The sequence below is a fragment of the Rhinolophus ferrumequinum genome, chromosome 12 (assembly GCF_004115265.2).
Source record: "Rhinolophus ferrumequinum isolate MPI-CBG mRhiFer1 chromosome 12, mRhiFer1_v1.p, whole genome shotgun sequence".
Lineage (NCBI taxonomy): Eukaryota > Metazoa > Chordata > Mammalia > Chiroptera > Rhinolophidae > Rhinolophus > Rhinolophus ferrumequinum.
Window position 1 is genome coordinate 20,479,367 of NC_046295.1, and position 21,060 is coordinate 20,500,426.

General features: G+C 40.8%; 1 protein-coding gene across 3 annotated transcripts in view; it reads right to left on the bottom strand.

Annotated features, from left to right (window-relative positions):
- ADAMTSL1 (ADAMTS like 1) overlaps positions 1-21,060 on the bottom strand; it is an 887,009-nt gene that overhangs the window by 42,430 nt on the left and 823,519 nt on the right. For all 3 annotated transcript variants that reach the window (XM_033123965.1, XM_033123964.1, XM_033123966.1), the window contains 2 exons: positions 18,351-18,530; positions 14,449-14,583 (listed from right to left, as the gene is read on the bottom strand). In XM_033123965.1, the coding sequence (XP_032979856.1) occupies positions 14,449-14,583; positions 18,351-18,530 (315 nt within the window). The remainder of the gene's footprint in view (positions 1-14,448; positions 14,584-18,350; positions 18,531-21,060) is intronic.

Consider the following 21,060-nt stretch of genomic DNA (forward strand, 5'->3'; position numbering starts at 1 on the left):
TCCATAGGCCAAGGCTGGACGGAGATTAGGACCTGGTCTCCTGCTTCACGTTCCTCCCTGACTCCCATGCAGCGCCCTTCTAATTCACACCTGTGTTCCTTTCTTGGCCCGTCTAATCCCATGTATCCTTCTCGGTGCTGCTATGGTCCCCTTCCCCCATGAAGTCTACGCAGATACCCTGAGTTTTCTGCATTTTATGAGCAACACTCTCCAGGACAGTCAGCATCCTCCCGCAAGGTTCCTTAAAAATGCAATGCAATTTATATTCCAGTGTGTAGCAAAGAGGAACAAGTAAGAAAACTGCTCTTGGCTAGAAAGGGGGGGGCTTCACAAGTGGCCCAGAAATTCCCTTGAGATTTTGCCTTCTCCTTGGGGGTCCTAGAAACCCGACTCTTGCTATCATCGTTGCTTCTAACTCCAGGAATATGGCAACAACTAAGTTCTGTAGAGTGCTTTAGAGTTTTCAAAATATTTTTACATTATTTACTCTCATTTAATTCTAAAATCAGTCCTCAGAGACAGGTGAGCAACCCATTTTACGCATGAGAAAGGAAGACTCATAAAGGATATGGGATGTGACCAGAGTTCAGCTCATTTCCAAGTTCATGCTTTTTTCATCCTTTCACGTGTAGTTCAAAAGTGGGCAAAAGCCTTTTCCTTTTCATTGCTTAATTTATCTGAGATAGCCTGGAATTGTCAAAGGGAACTTGACTAAAAAGTATGTTAAATTAACCAGCAAACACGTAACAGGAATAGAAACAGGAAAAAATTGGTAAATAAATGAAAAGGTAGGTTGAGGGAAGTCTCCATCTAGCTTCTTTATCCCTGCCTCCAGGACCTGGACCCCAAGGACATTCTTTTGTCCCCCAGATTTCCTGAGATATAATCGACATATAACATTGTATAAGTTTAAGGTGTGCACGTGTGTTGACTCGATACACTTACATATTGCAAAACGATCACCACCTCCATCACCTCACATCATTACCGTTTCTTTTTTATGGGGAGAACATTTAAGATCTACACTCTTAGAAAACTTTCAAGTATATAACACAGTATCCCAAGGGCATTCTTAAGTTTGGCTGCTTCCTCCACTTCAAGATGGGGAGGGCTGGGGCAACAGGACTTACTGCTAAGATAATAACGATTTGCATTAACTGAGCACTTACTATGTGCCAGGGCACCATTCTAAGCACTTTACACATATTACCTCATTTACTCCGTTCACATCCCCTGAAGGTATGTGCAGTTATTACCTCCATTTTACAGTCACAGGCACAGAGAACTTCCAGAACTTGCCCAAGGTCATGCAGCTATTAGCATAGGGTACAAAGCCAGGCATTCTGGCTCCAGAGCCTACAGTTTCAACCACTGTGCTATGCAAGCTCTAATGTGCTTGGGAAGGGCCTTCACAGACAGCATGAAACTTAGATGGATAGATGGGAATCGAATTTTCAGGAGAGGACTCAAACCCTGGTGTTCTATTATAAATTCACAGAGCAGTCATTCAGTGCTCTCTTTTTATTCTCCCTCCGCATCTATTTATACTTCTTTCTCACCATTCCTTCTGTGTTGATGTTTTCTCTCTAACTAGATAAGAAGTTCCTTGATGTCAGAGGGCACACCTCTTCTCTGCTCTTACTCAGAACGTGGCCTAGAATGAACCCTTCAATAAGGCACCCATCTCCTGAATGATTTTTCTGTCTGTAATTTACACTCACTATGGCAACAAGTTCTGATCCTAGACGGCAGGACTTACGGCAGGCCAGAGTGAAGAAACGAATGGATTTCTTGGTTTGTAGATTCAACAGGGAAGTAAGGAATAGACGTAAGATGTTAACACACATCAGCATTCATTTTGTACCAAACACAAAACTGGACAAGTTGCATATGAGATCTCATTCAACCCTGAGTATAATTAATTCTGTGAGACGAGCATTATTACTATGGTCTGAGTGTTAGTGTCGCCCCCAAATTCATATGTTGAAATCCGGATGCCCAATGTGCTGGTATTAGGACATGGGGTGTTTGGGAGGTGGTTAGGTCATAAGGGTGGAACCCTCACGAATAGGTTATTGTTCCTATCGAAGAGACCCAACAGAGATCCCTAGCTGTTTCCATCTTGTGAGGAGACAGCAAGCAGGCGCTGGCCACTAACGAGTAAGAGGGCTTCCACCAGAATGCAGCCCTGCTGGCTCCGTGATCCTGCACTTCCACCCACCCGAACTTTCAGAAGTAAGTTTCTATTGTTTATAAGCTCCTCATGCTGGGGCATTTGTTACAGCAGCCTGAAGAGACTGAAACAGTTCTTTACGAACGAGAAAGCAGATGCTGAAGATTTAGATACAGGTCTTCTGACTGAGGTACCCTGGTCCTGTCTACAAAGTAAGCAGGGGACTGAAGCAGGAGGCTTGAGGTGGTCATGATCCTGTCTTTCCTTCTCCCACCTGCCTCTGGGCCCTGGGACTGCTGGGAAACTGCCTCTAGCGCCACCCACATACAAGGAAGCGCAGAACCACACCGGATATTTTCAAGAGCTGGTGCAGGGTTGAGGAAGGATTTATTAGGGAAAGTGTACAGTTTCTCATTTTCCCACTGATGGACTTTCAATACCTGTTTATTTCAGGGACATCCAACTCATTCACGTCATTCCTGTTTGACATGGAGGGGAGGACAGATGGGCCTGGGAATTGTGTCCTGGTGCCAGGAAAGGGCAGGGACAAGTGTGACTGAGTTTCTCAAGGTCCCCTTTCCTATTTAGACGCTTAAAATAAACCCGTGCCTGGATGCTTGCTGTGGCTTGGAACAGTGGCGAGGCAGGGAGATTTACTGCCTTGCTTTCTGTGTCCAACTATTTCAAGTGTCACTTATGCTCTGGTGTCTTTGTAAATTTATGGATGTTCACTCCAGTCCAAAGAACCACTGTACTCCTTACTGTGGCTTCCTCGTAAATGCCCTCTAAATGCTGACTTAGTTTTGCACAACATGTACTATAGAGCTTCCTGCAATCCCTATGGGGTCTCTATTCTCTACTTTGGATTCTATTTAAAAAAAAAAAAAAGACAAAGGTGCATAAATATGTGCCACAGACAACCACAAAATGCTGACCTCTCTTCTTAAGAGCAAAGCACATTCTCTTTGTGGGCAAAGCTATAGGAAATCAAAAGCATTTTCCTTGTGACATAAAACCTCAGGCATCCAATATAAAGGAGGAAACAGATGTCAACTCATGTCTCTTTGTAAAGGGTCAGGATAAAGTCCTCTTCTTTTCGTCTCCTCATTAAGCATGCTACCCTCTCCTACACTATTTTTTTTGCCTTTCCTCTGCATCACTTTCTTTGCATGCCTGCAGTTTCTGATGGGCTGGGCCCCCATTGTAGATTTATTTCTACCCCACCTTTGACCATTAGAATTTGCTGTTTTAATAGGTATCCTTAGAGAGGAAGTACTGATGATCTTAGTCTTCCGAACTCTCATGAAAAGTGGCTTCCCAACAGATGTGGCCTAGCGAGCTCAATGACTGTTGCTGTGTGAATTTCCTCATAACTGGGTTCAGGAAGTGTCTGATCCATTCTGCACCAGGAGAGTCAGGAAGTGTACAGGGTGGGGTGAGGGTGGAAGTATGTGGGACAGATGATAAAGCCACAATTATAATATAAATAAGAGATGGAAATGACTCAAGAGGCCTTTCCAGCCAAGGCCCAACTACCTAGTCCTGTTTTAAATCACCTGAGAATATTTATGCAGCCTCTTTTCCCTCAGGACCTGGAATCTAGCTGGGAGACATGACATATCCCTAATAATACATGGTGTGGTAGGTTAAGTGGTACATTAGTGGTCTAGAGCAGGGGTTGACAGACTATGGCCAGAGTGTTTTTGTAAATAAAGTTTTTGGACTTTATTTACACAGCCACGCCCATTTGTTTACTTATTGGCTACGGCTGCTTTACAACTGCAGAGTCGAGTAGTTGCAACAGAAACCTTGCATTCAATGCCTAAAGAATTTCCTATCTGGCCTTTTACAGAAAAAGTGTGCCCCAACTCTTGTTTAGAGTGTGTGGGTATCTCAGGCATTCAGCAGAGAGAGATCACTCCAGCAGGAACACTGCAAGAAGGCTTCATAGAAGGGCTTGAACTATGTCTTGAAGACTTTCAGGGTTTGTTCAGAGAGGATGGGGTGGGAGAGGGTATTCCAGGCAAGGAAGGGTTAAGGCTATGGCAATTCCTAGGAGAAAGTTTGACTGGAAGGGAGGGATTATTTGAACAGGAATGGAAGGATGGAGGTACAGGCTAGGTCTGAATAGCAACGAGCCTTGAATGAACAGCTGAAGTCCTCTAAATGATAAAATGCACCTTTACCCATTATAGCCTCTACTTGGGTAGTAGGGGATGGAGAGGTAACTTTGAAAATCCATTCAAGTGCTAAGAATCAATTTTTAAAAGCACCGATGCCTAACTCCACCCTCAGGACCTCATCTCCATTGCCCAGTGCTTTCATTCTGGTCAGCAAATTTCTCACCTAGATGAGGCTTCTTCTTCTTCAGTCTTGTACCTTCCAAATTCAATTACTATACTACTGACAGAATAATCTTTTAAATGTGTAACTCTGATCATGATAATCCTGTTTAAAAATATTTCTAGGTGCCCCACCCACCCCCACTTCAAGAGCACCTAATCCTCAACAAAGTGGCATTCATAATAAAATCCAAACTCCTTGTACAGCATATAAGACTCATCATGATCTGGCAGCAGTTTTACGGGCACATTTCTATTTCTACCTCTCACCGAATTCTCTTGCAAACATTCTGGGGCTGCTTTTGCCTTCATTCTTTTCTCCCACCCAAGACAGGTGCCTCATAAATGTATGTTGGATTGGTCTCAGGTGGAACATTGGGTTCTTTGTTTTGTTTTGGAAAAACCTTCCCAGGTGACTCTATTGTGCAGTTGGGAACCTCTTCCTAGATGAAGGAAATTGCCAGGAACGTGCCTTGCGGAAACCCAGCTCAGGGCCAAGTAGCATGTATCCCCGAAAATAAGACCTAGCTGGACCATAAGCTCTAGTGCGTCTTTTGGAGCAAAAATTAATATGACCCGCTCTTCTATAAGACCGGTATTTAATATATTATATTATATTATATTATATTATATTATATTATATTATATTATATTACATTACATTACATTATATTATACCTGGTCTTATATTATAGTAAAATAAGACTGGGTCTTACATTAATTTTTGCTCCAAAAGACGCATCAGAGCCGATGGTCTGGCTAGGTCTTATTTTCGGGGAAACACAGTAGAGGCGGCAGGTGCCCAACACATGTGAGGCAAATGAAGTCAGCAATATTGACTTGTCCCAGAGCCAGCCTGATAAGCCTGATAAGCCTCAGCTACATCACATTCAGTTGGCCACATGGTTTCCAATAAAAGAAATCACTTCTGCCTGCCCTTACCTAATCCTGGAAAAGGCTATGATGCTCAGTGCAATATTGAGTCTGTTTATAAAGTGGGGAATTTATAGATGTCTCTGTTACTGTAACACGACCATTTACAAGGCCTTACACAATTTGCCCTCGGCCTTGTTCCCTCTCTGATCTTCTCTCCCACATACAACCCTGATGACTTTTCTCCTGCCACACTCCACTGGCCTCTTTGTTGTTCCCTGAACACACAAGGCCTGTCCCTACCTCAAGGACTCCATGCTGGCTCTTCCTCTACCCCAGACATGTGCAAGTCTAAGGAATTCACATTCAAGTCTTTGCTTAAGTATTACCTTCTCAGTGAGCCCTCTCCTGACCATCTCTGTAATTTAAAATTGCACCCTCTTTCCCACACAGAGACTATCCATCCTCTTATCGTGATTTATTTTTTCTCCATAGTATATATCATCTTCTAATATACTATGTCATTTGCATCATGATGCTTGCTTTTCTATTTCTCCTACTACAATGTAAGCTGTGTGAGACAAGGGATTTTATCTCTTTTGTTCTCTGCTGCATCCCCAGGGCCTTCAGTGGTGCCCAGAACGTAGGCCGAACTCCAAAAGTATGTGTCTATTGCATCAGTGCTCAGAATGCTTTTTCTCATCCTTCAAGACTGAGCTCAAACAGTTCTTCTGTAAAACCTCCCTTATTTGCCCTTTGACAAGAAAGGAGTCCTCCCTTCTTTGTTCCCTTTCGCTTCTTCTGCAACTCTTTAGAGCTTTCTCATGCATTACTGACTCTTCTGTCCTTCCTACTACTTCCTACATCCTCCAAGGCTGGGAGAGGGCACAGGACGTAGCATCTAGTGAAGACTGAACAGGTGTACATTAAGGAAATGAGCCAGAATTTAACAACAGAAGCTTTGGACTATTCTCCTTATAAATACACTTTCTAGAGCTGCACACCTACATAGGTAGTTCTCCATTTTATTCTAACATCTCGACTTGAGTGGTCTGGAATGGGTCATTATCACATAGGAGGTACACAAGTTTCAATGAAGAGAAAAGTCTAAAAAAATCGGATGCTTTTGAGCCCCTATTGGTTGTATGGAGTATCTTTCCCTTCCCAAATTAATCTATTTCCCCAGTCTTTGTCAATGTACTTCCTGCATATCCCCAAACCCATTCACTTCTTTTCATAACCTCTGGCTTTGTAGTCTAAGCCACAGTTATCTCTTATCTGAAATACTGCAACCACTTCCTAAATGGTATACTCTATCTAGTCTTTTCCCCGAGAATTCATCCTTTCCACAGCAGCCACAGCAAGCTTTTAAGAACACAAATTAGATGATGTCTATTTCCTGCATTTAAACCATTCAAAGACTTTCCACTGCACTTAGCACAAAGTGCAAAAATCTTACCATGGCTTGCACAGTGCTGGCAGTTGGCTCCCCCTTTCCTTTTCAGCCTCATCTTAGGCCACTCTCCCCTTAGTTATTACGTCTGCCTGAAATGCTCTGGAATCCCTCTGCCTGAAATGCCCTCTCTTCATTTGGATAAATTCTACCCAGTCTCCCAATCTCAGTTCAAATATCCTCTCCTCAGAGAAATCTTGCCTAAAGTTCAAACCAGGGGTGCTATCCTGTCATTTGACCCCAATGCACCCAGTTCTTCCTCTTTATCACTGTCCTCTTATTTGAATTACTATCCCCACCATACTCAAAGTGCCCTACTAGAATTCAAACTGAACAAGAGCAGGTACGTTAATCTGTTCTGTTCATTACTATATCCTCAGTATTTAGAACAGTGTTTAGTGCATAGTAAATGCTCAATAATTTTTTTCTTGAATGAATGAATGAATGAATGAATGAGGGGCTAGGTTTATCTATCTTATTTACTGTACATCGCTGGCCCTAGCACAGTGCTTGGCACATAATAGGCACTCAACAAATATTTACTGAATGCATAAATTGATCTGTTTTTGATATTGCATCTTAGACCCTTTACCAAAGCTTTCCACTTTGAACATTAAAATTTATTCTATTTTCTGATATACCCTCCTACCTTGAGGGGTTTATCTGTGAACAATGACTGTAAGCTCCACTTGAAATTGCAGACCTGGGTCCTCTGTACTCCAGCTACAGCTCCCTCATTAGCCTGGTATGATTTTTAGGAGCAGCTCAGTCACAACTTCAGCATTGGAGAAAGAAATAAATTTTCACCTTTTAGCATGAGATTGTGGGTCAACAAAAGCATCGTTGCTCTTAGCACAGATATCTGGAACTGCACCTCATGGCAGGCAGGCTCTGTAATTCTCAGCACTTCCAATGAGTGAAGAAAATGTGCAAGTTGCCTGTCTCAGGTGGCCAGAAGGAAAATGCCACCACCTGACTATCCTTACCGCCTGGCTTCTCCAGGGCTGGAAGGGCTCTGAGAAGTGAAGCTGTGATACGTGCAGAGCTCTGGGGAGCATGTTGATGCCGCTGAGAGGCTGCTGTGTGTGTTGGCTGTGACCCTCGAGTCCCAGGCTGGGGAGAGGGGCCAGGCATAATGACTTCTTTCATGGAAAATCTTTACTCTGCAAACTCAGGTTTGAAGGCCTAAATCTCTCTCTCCTTTCAGTGTATCACAAGACATGAGAAAATGCTGTGCAGTTTGGCTCTCTGCCCAGCTCTCTGTTTGGTTAGCATGACCTGAGTTTTGAGTAGAGGTGTCATGAAGAGTCCCTCTGATTGTGGACGTCAGAGCTTGCTCACTCACAAAGGAGAATTTGTGACTAAACATAGGAGATGCCAAACCTTTTCTATATATTCTCCATTCTAACAGGTTCTGGACCTAAATAAGATATGCTGAGAAAAGGTACTGAACTGCTTCTCTTAAGCCACCAAATATAATTACATATTTGGTTACTAGAGGCACCTGAGGTCATCTAGTTTTGACAAAAATCCACGGCTTTTATAATACAGATTTTCTTTTTTTCCTAACTTTCATGAGGAAGATCTCTACTCCTATAAGTTATGTGTGTTTGTTTCTTTCAGGCTCTTTTACTTCATGGAGAATGTTTAACCCAATGACAGCATCAAGGACAGAGTGACACAGTGGAAAGAGTGTGGTCCTCCTTGGAAACAGGAGATGTGTGATCACTGCTATAGACTTTGGTAGCCTTTCTACATAATGAGGTGGACAGATGAGATCAGTGGTCAGCAAACATTTTCTGTAAAGGGCCAAAACTCCAGAAAAAGAACTAAATGAAATGAAGACGAGCAATCTACCAGATACAGAGTTCAACATACTGGTTATAAGGATGCTCAGTGAACTTCAAGGAAGAATAGATTAACTCAAGGTACTTCAACAAAGACATAGAAACCATAATAAAGAACTAGTCAGAAATGAAGACTACATTAGAGGGAATCAACACAGATTAAATAAAACAGAGGAGGGAATCAGTGATCTGGAAGACAAAGTAGCTGAAAACATCCAATCAGAACAGGAATCAGAAAAAATAATAAAAAACAATGAGGACAGCTTAAGGGACCTCAGGGATAACATCATGCATACCAATATTTATATCACAGGGGTGCCAGAAGGAGAAGAAAGAAAGGAAGGGATTGAAAATCTATTTGAGGAAATAATGACCAAAAACTTCCCTAACCTCATGAAGGAAATAGACATATAAGGCCTGGAAGCACACAGAGTCCCAAACAAGATGAACCCAAAGAGGCCCGCACAAGCACACATTATAATCAAAATGCCAAAAGTTAAAAACAAAGAGAGAATATTAAAGTAGCAAGAGAAAGCAGTTAGTTACCTACAAGGGAGCTCCCATAAGACTGTCAGTGGATTTCTCAACATAAAGATTGCAGACCATAAGGAGTTGGCACAAAATATTCAAAGTGATGAAAAGCAAGGTCCTAAACCAAGACTGCTCTACCCAGCAAGGCTATCATTTAAAATTGAAGGAAAGATAAAGAGCTTTCCAGACAAGAAAAAGCTAAAGGAGCTCATCACCACTGAACCAATATTACAAGAAATGTTAAAGAAATTTCTTTAAGAAGAAAGAAAAAAGTATGAATAAGAAAATATAGGAAAGAAAATAATTCTTACTGATAAAGGCAAACAGTTAAAGCAGTGAATCAACCAACTATAAAGCTAGTACAAAGGTTAAAAGTAAAAATAGGAAGACCATGTGTAATTAAAACAATATATTAAATGATACACACACACACACACACACACACACAAAAGAAGTAAAAAATAATGACAAAAACAAACAGGGAAAGTGTGAGTAAAAATTGTAGTGATTTTTGAATGTGTTTGAACTTAAGTGAACATAAACTTAAAATAAGTTGCTATAAACATAGTTTGGTTTACAAAGAGCACATGGTAGACACAGACCAAAAATACATACAAGAAATAAAAAGAAATGAATCTAAACACTACATTATAGAAAGTCATTAACATACAAGAGAAGAGAGCAAAAGAGTAAAAGGAATAGAAAAGAACTACACAACCGAAAACAATTAATAAAATGGCAACAACAACATACCTTGAATAATTACTTTAAATGTGAATAAACTAAATGCTCCAATTAAAAGACAGAGAGTGGTTGAACGGAAAAACAACAACAACAACAACAAACTTGTAATATGCTGCCTACAAGAGATACACTTCATATCGAAAGACACATAGACTGAACGTAAAGGGATGGAAAAAGAGATTTCATGCAAGTGGAAATGAAAACAAAAAGCTAGGGTAGCAATACTTATATCAGACAAAATAGAATTTAAAATACGTGTTGTAACAAGAGATAAATGAGGGCATTTCATAATGACAGAGGGATCATTCCAACACAAGGACTTAACTCTTGTAAACATCTACGCACCCAACATACGAGCATCTAAATATATAAAGCAAATATTGATGGACATAAACGGAGAGAATGACAGTTATACAGTTATAGCAGGGGACTTTAACACCCCCATTGACATCAATGGATAGATCTTCCAGAAAGAAAATGCCACATTAGATTACATGGACTTAATTGATATTGTTAGGGCATTTTACCCAAAAGCATCACACTATACATTTTCCAGAAGTATGCGTAGAACATTTTCCAGGATAGACCACATGTTAGGCCACAAAACAAGTCTCAATAAATTTAAAAAGACTGAAATCATATCAAGCATCTCCTCAGATCACAATGGTATGAAACTAGAACTCAATCACAAGAAAACTGAAAAACACACAAATACATGGAGGCTAAATAATATGCTGCCAAACAATGAATGGATTAGACATGAAATCAAGGAATAAATCACAAGATACCTTGAGACAAATGAAAATGAAAACACAGCCATCCAAAATCTATGGGACACAGCCAAACCAGTTCTAAGAGGGAACTTCATAGCAATAAAGGTCTACCTCAAGAAACAAGAAAAATCTCAGATAAACAATGTAACTTTATACCTAAATGAAGCAGAAACAGAAAAACAATGCCCAAAGTGAATTGAAGAAAAAATAATTAGGATCAGGGCAGAAATAAATGAAATAGAGTCTAAAAAAAAAAAAACAAAACAAAAACCAAAGGAAAAAAGTCAGTGAAACCCAGAACTGGCTTTTTTGAAAGATATTAGGTTGATGCAAAAGTAATTGCACTTTAAAAGGTTAAAAAATTGCAAAAACCACAATCACTTTTGCACCAACCTAATAAATGAAATCTATAAACCTTTAGCCAGACTCATCAAGAAAAAAAGAGGGCCCAAAGAAATAAAATCAGAAATGAAAAAGAAGTGACAACCCACACTCCAGATATACAAAGGGTCATAAGAAAATGCTATGAATAATTATATCCAACAAATTGGAAAACCTGGAAGAAATGGATAAAGTCCTAGAAACATACAATCTTCTAACACTGACTCAGAAAGGAACAGAGCATCTGAACAGACTGAATAACACTAATGAAATCGAATTAGTAATAAAAACTCCCAACAAACAAAAGTCCTGGACTAGATGGCTTCACAGGTGAATTTTACCAAATATTCAAAGAAGAATTAATATCTATCCTTCTCAAATTATTCCAAAAAACTGAAGTGGAGGGAAGGCACCCAAACTAATTTTACAGGACCAGCATTACCTTGATACTAAAACCAGACAAAGACACTACAAAAAAAGAAAATTATAGGCCAGTATCCCTGATTAACATACATGCAAAAATCCTCAACAAAATATTAGCAAATTGAATTTAGCAATACATTAAAAAGATTATACACCATGATCAAGTGGGATTTATTCCTGGGATTCAAGGTTATTATTTGCAAATCAATTAACATGATGCAACACATAAACAAAATGAGATATTAAAATCATACGATCATATCATTAGATGCAGAAAAAGCCTTTGACAAAATCCAACATCTGTTTATGATAAAAACTCTCAGCAAAATGGGGACAGACCGAACGTATCTCAACATAATAAAGGCTATAGATGACAAACCCATAGATAACATCAGGCTCACTGGTGAAAAGCTGAAAGCTTTTTCTTTAAGATCAGGAACAAGACAAGGCTGCCCACTTACACCACTTGTATTCAATGTAATATTGGAAGCTCTCGCCACAGTAGTCAGAAAATGAAAAGAAATAAAAGGCATCCAAGTTGCAAAGAAAGAAGTACAACTATCATTTGCAGATGATGCGATACTATATAGAGAGAACCTTAGAGATTGCACCAAAATTAGAACTAATAAATTCAGTAATGTAGCAGGATACAAAATTCATGTTGAGAAACAGGTTGCACTTTTATACACCAATAATGAACCATCAGAAAGAGAAATTAAGAAAACAATCTTATTTACAATTGCACCAAAAATAATAAAATACCTAGGAATAAATTTACCAAGGAGGTAAAAGCCTGTACTTAGAAAATTGTAAGACATTGAAGAAAGAAATTGAACAAGATACAAATAAATGGAAGCATATACCCTGCTCATGGATAGGAAGAATTAACATCATTAAAATGCTCATCCTACACAAAGCAATCTATAGATTTAATGCAATCCATATCAAAATATGAGTGGCATTTCTCACAGAACTAGAACAAATAACCCTAAAATTTATATGGAACCACAAAAGTCTCCAAATAGCCAAACCATCTTGAAAAAGAAGAAAGTTGGCATCAAAACAGACACAATGGAACAGAATAGAGAGCCCGGAAATAAATCCATGCCTACATGGTCAATTAATCTATGACAAAGGAGGTAAAAATATGCAATGGGGTAAAGACAGTCTCTTCAATAAATGCTGCTGGACAAACTGGACAGATACAAGGAAAAGAATGAAATTGGATCATTTTCTTACACCATATATTAGGTTGGCGCAGTTTAAAAGGTTGAAAATGACTGCAAAAACCGCAATTATTTTTGCACCAACCTAATAACAAGAATACTCAAAATGAATTAAAGACTTAAATGTAAGAAAACCATAAAACTCCTAGAAGAAGACATAGGTAGTAAACTATTTGACATCTTTTTTAGCAATATTTTCTTGGTTATGTATCCCTGGGCAAGAAAACAAAAGAAAAGAAATAAACAAATGAGACTATATCAAGCTAAAGAATTTTTGCACAGTGAAGGAAACCATCAACAAAACAAAACGGCAACCTACTAAATGGGAAAAGATGATACCTCCGTTAAGCCATTAATATACACAATCTGTACACCCTGCTAGTGACTGAGCTCTGATTAATAGTTGTGACGATTTCTTATAGTGATGAGTCTATTTACAATGCACACATTTAATTTAGAACAAGTTTACCTTTTATAAGCCAAAGAAAATGTGCAGTTTGAAATTTTTATGAATTCTGATCAACATCATGTGGAAAAACTCAATACCAAGTTTGTCTATAAAAAACAGAATAGGGCGACTCATTACTAAATCTGTGTCTTATTTTTATCCCTATCAGAAATCGAGAAATAAGAAACTTTTTCTCTATGTCCATATGCTATGAGCGTTCTTTACTAATTCCAGATGATAATGAAAACTGAAGGTTATCTTTCTGTGCTTTAATCCTAAAGATATCAGTCTCTGTGGCCATGTTGATAAGTCATCCCCAGTATGACTGGGAACTCATTGCCTCCTGGACCTTGCTAGTTGGTGGGGAGAAGAGTAGAGAAACTGTTAACTTTGAGTCAAAGAAATAATTCTAGCTGTCATTACCAACGTTTGGGACCACAAAGAGTTAGCATGAAGATTTTCTCCATTTTGTTTTTTAGGCCTTTAAAGGCATAAGAATTCTTCTCCTTCATCTTGACCATCTCCAGAGGTCACGTTGGGAATGGAGAGGTTCCTCTGGCATCTCCATGATTCTTGTGTGAGGGACCCAAGACTTGGATGCCCTGGCACAACTCTATACTACCAGAGGGCACCAGCCATCTGGGCATTAACTTGGTGAAAGTTCCCAATGACAGATGCCAGGGAAGTTGTACCTGCTGAAGTTATTTAAACATTTGCTTTGAAGAGTCACTCTGGGTTGGGTTGAGGCCCTGTCTACAGAAGGCTGGCTTAAATAAAATTCTCTGGCTTTTGGGGCCTGCTGATAATTCAGCTTTCTCCTTGAAAGCTGATTATAGCCCTAGTTGATTTGGAAGGAGGTCATGGGGGAATACTGGGGTATGGTTGGCAAGAAGAGAGGAGACACAGGAGGTGTTCTTTATAGCTCTGTTCTTTATTCATCGTTCAGTGAGTCAGTCTGATTCAGAGGATCAGGACTGTGAATGAGCCTAAGAGGATCCAGGAAGGAGCCACGTTGGAATCTAGACAAGCTAGAGTCCAGACTAAGAATTGCACTCACCTCATATGGAAAGTCAGCCAAGTTTCCACTGGTGAGTCTGGATTCTGTAGGCAATTTAGTGATTTCCTGTTGGCCACCCCCCTACTGCTGCCTCCTTCCCACCTGCAAGCAGTCACCCATCCATAAATCTTGTCCAGCTCTGGCTTTATGCCCAATGTTCCAGAGGGTTGGACTCACCAAGGAGAGCGGAATTCCCAGGATCCAAGACCAGCTGTGTTCCCAGGGGAGACGTCAGCACCGAAGGAAAGTTTGGTCCAGTGGCTGAAAGCAAGGCTCTGATGTCTTCCAACTGCGTGGGAACTTGGGGAGGATCTGTGAGAAGGCAGACGGTGAATCAGGCAGGTTAAAGCATAAAGGCTGTATTCAGGGCAGAAAGAGAGGTGAGCAGGCATGGAAGTGTGTCTGTGTCTAAGGCAGGCATTACTCTCGCTACCGTTTTAACATCATTTTTCCTTTAGAGAAGGTGTGCCTATCAAGGTGAGTCTGAATGTCACACTTCACATTTGGCACCTGAAACAATAAGGTCAGTAATGTGAATCAGGCATGTTGATTTCAATAGCTCCTTACTAACGGTACTTTATACCACAGTGCCATTGGGTCCCTGTAAATGTGTAGGTAAATTAAACCATATTATTAAGACATTGGCTTAAAAAAAAAAAAGCCAACACTTCTTCAGCATTTACTAAATGCCAAGTCCTGTGCTAAATAGTTTGTATTTCTCTTTTCATTTATAACATCCTTCAGAGGGAGGTGCTCTGTTACTGTTTCCACAGATGGGGAAATCCATAGAATTCTTATTCTTATTACAGGAGCCTGTGAGTGGCTTTTTCTGAGGAAAAAGGTCCATTTATGAAATTGATAAGTTAATTTGCTTTGTAGTCTGAGTTTTTTTTATGCCCCATAGGCCATAAATAAGATAAGCAAGACAGGAATGATGTGCTATTTAAAATCTGATAAAGAGTCAGGACTCTTTATTGGGGTCACAGTTACTCAGAGCCAAAGTGACAAAATGGGAAATAGAGTGGCTTGCTTATTATTTCCACTGGGAAAATAAAGAGCAAGCGCCTCGTAAACCGAGTGGTGGGATGACCCCAGATTCTCCTGGAAAAGCAGCAGAATCCTGTTCTCCCTCTTCCTTTATCTCCCGATGCACTGCAATTCACATTCCCAAGACCACCTTCCACCCTTTTCTCTATACCAGTCCTTTTTGGAGTGGAAAGAGAAACAGGAGTGTTGCTCTTATAACTGATGGTCATTTCCACAATGTTCAGTTAAAGCCTACTATGTGCCTGTCACCTGGTTAGGTACTCGTTAGGAGTGGCAAATAAGTCACGGCGATGCCAGTCTATTTCAGAAACATGTCTTTGTCTATTCTGCCTTGGACTGCAAAAGACCAGTGTGTACAGACAACAATGATGACCTTGAGATTCATATACATATTTATATACATAAGAGTTAAAAATTATAAAGACATTATTTATATTACATATAACATAATTTAAAGATATTCTTTATATGGTATAGAGTAAGAACACCACGTTTGGGTTCAGGAACCCTCAGATGGCTCTGTCATTCACTACCTTGCGTAAGTCTCTTAATCCCCCTGAGCCTTAATTTCCGCATTTCTAAAATGGAAACTTCTCATTTCCAAGATCTCTTTCTACTCTGAAACATCACAGTTTTAGGAATTGATGGTGGCAGTTTCCTCAAACCTAGACTCTCTTCCTCCCATTTTTTTAAACATTACCTTAAGAACACTGAAAGTGAATAATGAATATTGAAGGAAATTAAATTCGCTCAATACTGCAACTGAATATTCTTTTAAGAATATTAAACCTCAGGAAGCCTTTGCTTATGTATTAAAAGCTAAAAGGGTTACATTATGTTCCATCTCCAAAACCATCAGATCTCCGTGGGCCAAATATTGGCACCTTCTCGTGTCCTCACAGCTTTTATTGTATTTTTTTCTTTTTTGGTGCAAGTGCATTTGATCTTCCTAGAGAAACTGTAAATTCTGCAAGGACAGAGGTCACCTCTTATGTTTATCTTCAAGTTTTACATGGAACGTAGAGGCAACACTTAATGCATATTCATCCAGTGACTATATGAATAATGAATACAAATCTGTCTCATTACACTTCAAGTCTCCATGCTGCAGGTTAAGTCACAGAACTTGGCATAAAACCTCAGTTTTATGCATGAAATCCTTGGTTTAAAAATTAAGGCACATTTTTGGCTGATTAAAAAAAGGAGACAATACTTCTGTGTTCATAAATTACCTATAAAACTAACAAACTTTGATTAATAAACCAAGACTTCTGATCAAGAAAACCCTAAACCTGAATCTCAATAGTGATTCCCCCCGTCATCAAATTTGATTAAAATGGGAAGATGTTATGCTCTTCAAACCCCATGTTCCCAGTCACACCGTATTGGAGTTGGAATGCTGCAAGAACTGGCTCCCAGAACATACACACTTCATTGGCAAAGCTACAGTAGCAGCTACATATCCTAGGCTTTCATCTCTGTTAGCAGAGGCAACAAGGAAGGGTTATTAGGGAGCAGAGAGCGACAGCAAGCACATAACTCAGCATGGGGCAACAGTCTCTGGGTCTTGGGCCCCAGACTAGCTTCTCAGCCAGATGAAACCCAACACAAAACAAATGACACCCTTCACTGCACTGATTTTCTGTGACTTCCTAAGATGACTGGAGGTTTATGCAGCCACTGGTGAGATGAAAACCCATCTGGGTCTCTCTGAAAGCTGAGTGGGCAGGGGCTCGAGACCTTATGCTTTGATATGTCATCAATTTGGGGTGTGAAAATACAAGTACGAAGTTTAATTCTTTTTCCCTGAGGAAGTTGATGATGTGTAATTAGACATATTTCTCACATTCTTCCTTTTTTTTTTTTTAAAAAAAAAACCCTAAAATGATAGCTTTCTCTTGGTGAGAAAGCTAGCATAAATGCTCCAATAATTGCTTTTTTCTTTTTTAAAGTAAGACAAAAATAGGCCTTTTTACTCCACTCCACCAACTCCTAGACTCTGTGGGGAAGAGAAGCAGAGGGTCCCTTGTTCAGGGGACAAAAGGGTAATAGCTTTCGAAATGGTGGCGTCCAGCACTGGGCAACAGCGAGTATTGGATGGTGTTCCAGCAACTCTTATTTTTAAACACCTGTTTTATTCCGGGAACTGTGTTAGACTTTTTAATCAGGGGTTCTTATGCTTAGGCGTGCTAATGTCTGCATGTTTGTGTCCCCCCAAATTCGTATGTTGAAATTGTACCATGCCCCTCCCCCCCAGAGTAATGACAGTAGAGAGGCGATTAAGTCATGAGAGGATTAGTGTCCTTATAAAAGAGACCCCATAGATCCAGAGTGCTTGCTTGCCCCTTCTGCCACATGAGGACACAACAAGACGCCAGCAGTCCGCAATCTGGAAGAGGCACCTCACCAGAACCCTACCAATGTGGCACCCCGATCCTGGACTTTCAGCTTCCTGGCACCCTGTGAGAAATAAATTTCTGTTGTTTGTAAGTTTCCCAGTTTGTAGTGTTTTGTTACAGCAGCTCAAATAGACTAAGACAGTAGGGTACGTGTGCGGACTTTACGTGGACTAGACTATGAACTTCCTGAAATTACATGAAAAAATTTGCGTGTGTGAAGTTTTCTGGAGGGGGTAATCTACAGTTTTCATTTGATTCCCAAAGTTGTCGACACAAGAGTTAAGAATAACTGTTTTACTCCTGTTCTCTGTTTGACTCCCTCCCTTTATACCCCTCCACCAATGGGGGTAATTCTTGTTTTGTAGGTCTCCATACAGGGACCAGCATCTAAACTTAGCAAGGTTAAGTACTTTGCCCAAGGTCACACAGTGAGTAAGCCGTAGAGCCAGGGTTCAAACTGATGGCTACCTAGCCTCAAAGTCTATATTCTCTCTATTGAAAGGCCCTGAGGTGGGGATATGGGAAGGAATATTGATTTTACCTTTATGTTGTTAATTGGATCAGGGCAAAGAAGAGGTACAGGGTGAGTTAGACAGTCACCCCCAGTGGAGGTGCCCGCCTCGAGGTGTTTACCTAGGATCAGAAGCTGGGTGTTCTCAGTCAGCTCTCCACGCACATTGGCTGCCCTGCAGGAGTACAGGCCCTGATCCGAGAAGGACACGTTTGTGAGCAGCAAGGAGCCCTCATGCAGATGGTGAGAGGAGCCCAGTTTGCTTTTATTCCTGAACCAAGTGACTTCAGCTTCAGGCACACCTACGAAGAAAAAAAAATAAACTCATCCGCCAAACACATTCAGGTGATTCTGAAGGCATTTATAGCCTCTTGGCGAGCCCTCCCAGGGGCTGCTTGGCAGGAAGCATCTGCCTGGGCGTCTTCTACCATCCTTTGGCCAAACTAAATAATGCCTCAGACCTCTCAATTGTCTGGAGATCTTTTGCCTTTTCAAACTTACGGTGACAAGGCAGGAAGAGGGAGGCCAGTTGAAAGAAGAGGAAGCCGGCAGCTGGTAATGGGTACTTCCAAGGTGGAAGGTGAGTATGAAGATTCTTTGGAGAAATCATTATAAAAACAGAAAAACCAAACCTATATACATCAGTGAATTTGAGTGACTGACAGCTACATGAAACAAACAAAATGTTGAATAAGAAACAGCAAACACAGAAGAGTATGTACTGTACGATTTATTTTCTGTAATTAAAAAGAAAAATTGGTAACATCAATCTATGCTGTTAGTTAGGATGGTGGCTCCTCTGGTGGGGGGACAAACAGGGTGGGCTCGTGACTGAGGGGGGACAAGGAGCTTGGCTGTTGGTAATGCTCTGTTTCTTGACCTGGGGGGGGCTGGTTTGATGAGTTTGGCACCTTTATGATAAATGCACTTTTCTGTATAGGTATCACACTTCAACAAAATGTCAAAAGCCACAAAATGTTAATTTACTCATGAACCAGACAAAGGAAAGCTGCTAGATCCTTACCAGAGTTGACACTGCATGTTGAAAACGACTGTATTTTTTGAAGTCTATGTATTTTTTAGGACAAGAGAACATGGAACTATGGTATTAGTATCACCACAGAAAAAGAAAGACGAGAGAAAAGTACTCTACTCTCTCCTCAGTCCAAGTTTACTCTGTGAGAAACAGCTGGGGAGAATGTGTGCATATGAATTGGGATGAAGTACCTGAATTTGGAAGTCAAGCTCTATCTTCTAGGGGTATTATAGACTGAATGCTTATGCTCCCACAAATTGATAAGTGGAAGCCCACTGTAACGGTATTTGGAGGTGGGGCCATGGAAGGTATTTTAGGTTTAGATGAGGTCATGATTGGGGGAGAATGTTCCTCTTGGTGGGATTAGTGCCCTTATAAGAAGACCAGAGAGCTAGTACTTTCTGCCAGGTGAGGACACAGCAAGAAGATAGCTGTCTGCAAGTCAGGAAGAAAGCTTCTCACCAGGTACTGAATGGACCAGCACTTTGATTGTGGAATTCCCAGCCTCTAGAACTGTGAGAAGTAAACTTCTGTTGTTTAAGCCACCTAGGCTATGTTATTTGTAATAGCAGCCCAAGTAGACTAAGAGAAGGGGACAGCCTTAATTCCTTAGGCAAGTTTCTTTGTGGTTGACATGCTGGTAAGCAGGCCCTAGTTTAGCACACGGCATCTGAGATGGTCTGCATAGGAGGCTTCCTAGGAGGTTGAGCTCTGACTGAGCGGGAAAGTCTGTGGCAGAAATTCACAGGTCTCTGGGGAACAGAAAGTACCATCCCTTGCACCACCCAGCCTGCTGACCCAGCTCACAAAATATATTCATAGAACTCTTGGGCATTTATTCAGGGCATGTTTAGCATGTCAAATCCTGGTAAAAAGGGCCAAGCCAGGAATAGTGAAAGAGCCACAACTTTTTTCCTGTGCTTTCCCTGAGTTGGGGCTGGATTTTGCCCTAGGGCAAGGGCAGTGTTGTCCTTAATGGGCAGCCTACTGTTTAGGATGCAGATACACATTCAAGGAGTCACTTGTATACCTGTTACTTGTCCTTGAATCTGATGAACAACATTTGCCCACAGTCTACTCTATGACACCCAGCTAAACTGCCCTCATTACAGCCCTTCATGAGCTTGCTGTCACCCAGCTCCCAGTGAGAGGAAGTGGGGTGGGGTGGGAAGGTAGTCTCATACTCCCTCGCTAACAATGAGCTGCCTTATGTGAACTAACTGGTGTCCTGGCTGCTCTGTTGCCTCAAGGGTGGTTTTCCAGGCTTGGAGTGGTGGCCTAAGGTGGGTGGCCAAAGTGTTTGGCCCATCTGTAGGCCCTTTCTCCTTGTTATGAGTAACACAGGTGTGACTCTCGGGTCTTCTCTTTCATTCATATTACCCATAATTCAAGGCGACTTACTAGGGACCCAGCTGAAAGGAGTGAGGGCTGTTGAAAGAGGGTGGAGACTTGAATACTGCATCCCTGATCCATCTGGGAGAGGCACACATCTTTATATTTGAAGCTCAAGTGCATGAGAGGGGCTGGGCTGGCATTGTCTCTAAATATACCTGGAGAAAAGATGCAGGTGAGAGGCTGAAAAGCTGATTTTTCATTGCAGCACCACTAGGGAGAGCAAGAGTATCATGATGCCCGAACATGCCCATGTGTGGACTTTGGACCTTGAGCTCAGTTTTTATGTTAAAAAAAAAAAAAAGCACATCATTCAGGAGAAAGCCTCTAAAGAGTAAGTTGAAGAAAGTATCCTCAGTTATTTCTCTCCTGAAAGCTCAAGAACAAAATGAGGTTCTACAAAC